This window comes from Littorina saxatilis, linkage group LG1 (assembly GCF_037325665.1).
Source record: "Littorina saxatilis isolate snail1 linkage group LG1, US_GU_Lsax_2.0, whole genome shotgun sequence".
Classification (NCBI taxonomy): Eukaryota; Metazoa; Mollusca; class Gastropoda; order Littorinimorpha; family Littorinidae; genus Littorina; species Littorina saxatilis.
In genome coordinates, this window is record NC_090245.1 from 14,209,300 (window position 1) to 14,211,799 (window position 2,500).

Sequence of the window (2,500 nt, forward strand, 5' to 3'; positions counted from 1 at the left end):
TGGTGAGTACATGACCTCAATTCACTGGTGTTATCGATAGTATCGAACGCAGCCACCCATTTCTTGCCCCTCCGACCCCCCCCCCCCCCCTTTTCCGTCCATCTGACACCCCTATTCCTTCCACCCCTGCCCCAGAATGCCGAGTTCCGCATCCTGTATCAGTACAAGGTCAAGTCCGAAGGAGAAGTGGTGAGTGCATGACCTCAATTCACTGGTGTTATCGATAGTATCGAACGCAGCCACCCGTTTCTTGCCTCTCCGACCCCCCCCCCCCCCCTCTTTCCGTCCATCGGACACCCCTATTCCTTCCACCCACGCACGCCCCATATCCAATTCCACCCATGCGATTTCACCGACTATATTTCTTTGGAAAAGAAAGGCTTCTAGCCCAGGTGTACTAACCACCGACATGTTTTGTCCGATGCAGACAGAGGACAAAGCATGTGTTGCGTGTTCGATAATGGAGAAATGATCGATGAAATCAATGAACAGTGAGGGGACCTGATTTGTAAACTAATTGACAGTCACCGGATTCGGGTTGTGCTTATGATTTGCGGGGCCATTCTTTGGGAGTGTTATAAGAGCGGCTGTGTTTGTTTGTTTGTTTGTTTGCTGTTTTTTGGTGGGTTTTTCGGTGTTTGTTTGTTTGTTTTGTCTTCTCTTGTTAGTTTTCTGCCTGTCTTGCTTTCTCTTTTCAGCTGTTTCCATTTTCTATTTTTTTTCTCTCTTTGTTGAAGAGTATATAAACCCGTCAAATGAATACAATGCACAAAAAAAAGCTCTGGACCAATAGTCACGGCAGTCCTGATATTAACCGTTCGAATGCCTCTTCGAAAGTCACAGGGGAAAAATACATTGAATGAATAGATATGTATATATTTATTATAATGCATTATCCATAAATTGTTAAATAAACACTGTTCAAACCAATGCATAGATACAATACTGTTTTGTGTGCGTGTACGCTGCGAACGATCTTGAATTTTTTCTCTTTCTGAAAAACAGGTTCAAATCTACGACCAGATAGTGTTCGAGAGCATCAAGTCTCCTGGCCACTACTACCATGCGAGTCAGCCCTTTCAAATCGACCATTTTACATTTGGGTAATAGCATGATAATGGTTTCTCTCTTTTTGACTGCGATGCTTTGTGCTACTGTGTGTAGCTAAGTGTTCATTGATCATTATGTCTCCTCTCTATCCTCTGACCAATGCTTTTCTCTCAGGGGGAACAATCCGCTGTCTCTTGATAGCATGAACGTGAGCTGTAGCATGTGCCTCTGTCTTGCCAGCGATGTGCAACTATGTAAAGCTCAAAAGTTAAGCAACCGTTTATATAAAAATACAGTAATTATCTGTGTTTAACAACAGAGCTTTCTCAATAGAAAGTATCAAAAGTATGTCTGTTCGGCTTCCTGTGAGTCGACGTCCGCCGTCTTCACGTGTAGAGTGTGACGTGAGTACAGCTCAGTTACCCCTGGGGGTACTCTGAAAATACATGGTTTGGTCTTTAATGTTCGCCATATTCTGTAAGATAATGCACGATATGACATACACTGCATACACTGATGCAGTGGTGTGGCAGATGGGGGAAACTGTACTTTAAGGTAGGTACCGAACGGTTTGCCTGTGTATCTGCGGCCGGTATCAGCGAAAGCAACGAACAACGTTGGTCGCTTAATGCGGACATACGAAAACCTCAAAAAACTTTTTTTTTTAAATTAGTAATATCACAAGGTGAACATTCTCTTGGTGTGCTGAACCTGAACGACCATCCCTGAGGTTGCTGAAGATGACATTAATGTCAGCAAGTAACTTGGGATAAAGTTCCGCGTGCTTTAGCATGCCGAAAAGTTACTCTGCCAAGGACTTCTATCTAGTGGGCGATGCCATGCGATGACATGCTATGCCATGCAGAGAGGTCATGCAAGAATGATATCGGCTTTTATTAGCATGCCAGTGCATCTTAAGGCTTTTTGACCAATCAGGACTGATTCTAGGTGACGCTCTAAATGTTATAACGTTCAGGCAGGAACACTTTTTGTTTATCACGCTAAAAATGAACAAGACAAAGTACATATTGGAATTAACAATATTAGCCCGACTTATTCCAAAGAATGACACTTCAAATCCTGTCAGATACTACACTCTTTATCTGAAAAGATACCGAAAAATACGCCATGGATGAACGAGCAGACAGACAGCAAGCAGTGTACCGGAGATGACACATTGTGCACCAAAATAAAAGATACAATTTATGACTCTTTACAATCGCCAAAAACTTTTGAGTTTGGCAATACCCACTGGGTTCTGTGTCCTCTTTTTTTCTCCAAAACCATGTTCTTCAAGCTGAATGTCTGAATTTTAGACACATTTTCAAAAGTATAATTAGACACGTTTGTTTGTAGGATGTCGCCAACCAAAGTTTGGTAAGTAACGAAGATCCATGCTCGATTACTTTGAACAAAAAGAAGTGATTCTAGCAGATCAATTAATTTTGAT

At 42.3% G+C, this 2,500-nt stretch overlaps 1 protein-coding gene across 1 annotated transcript in view; it reads left to right on the top strand.

Annotated features, from left to right (window-relative positions):
• The window catches only part of LOC138962441 (inositol 1,4,5-trisphosphate-gated calcium channel ITPR3-like), a 210,817-nt gene that overhangs the window by 86,466 nt on the left and 121,851 nt on the right, over nt 1–2,500 (top strand). The window contains exons 6-7 of the mRNA XM_070334254.1: nt 1–2; nt 1,006–1,103. The exon at nt 1–2 is cut by the window's left edge and continues 79 nt beyond it. Of these exons, the coding sequence (XP_070190355.1) occupies nt 1–2; nt 1,006–1,103 (100 nt within the window). The remainder of the gene's footprint in view (nt 3–1,005; nt 1,104–2,500) is intronic.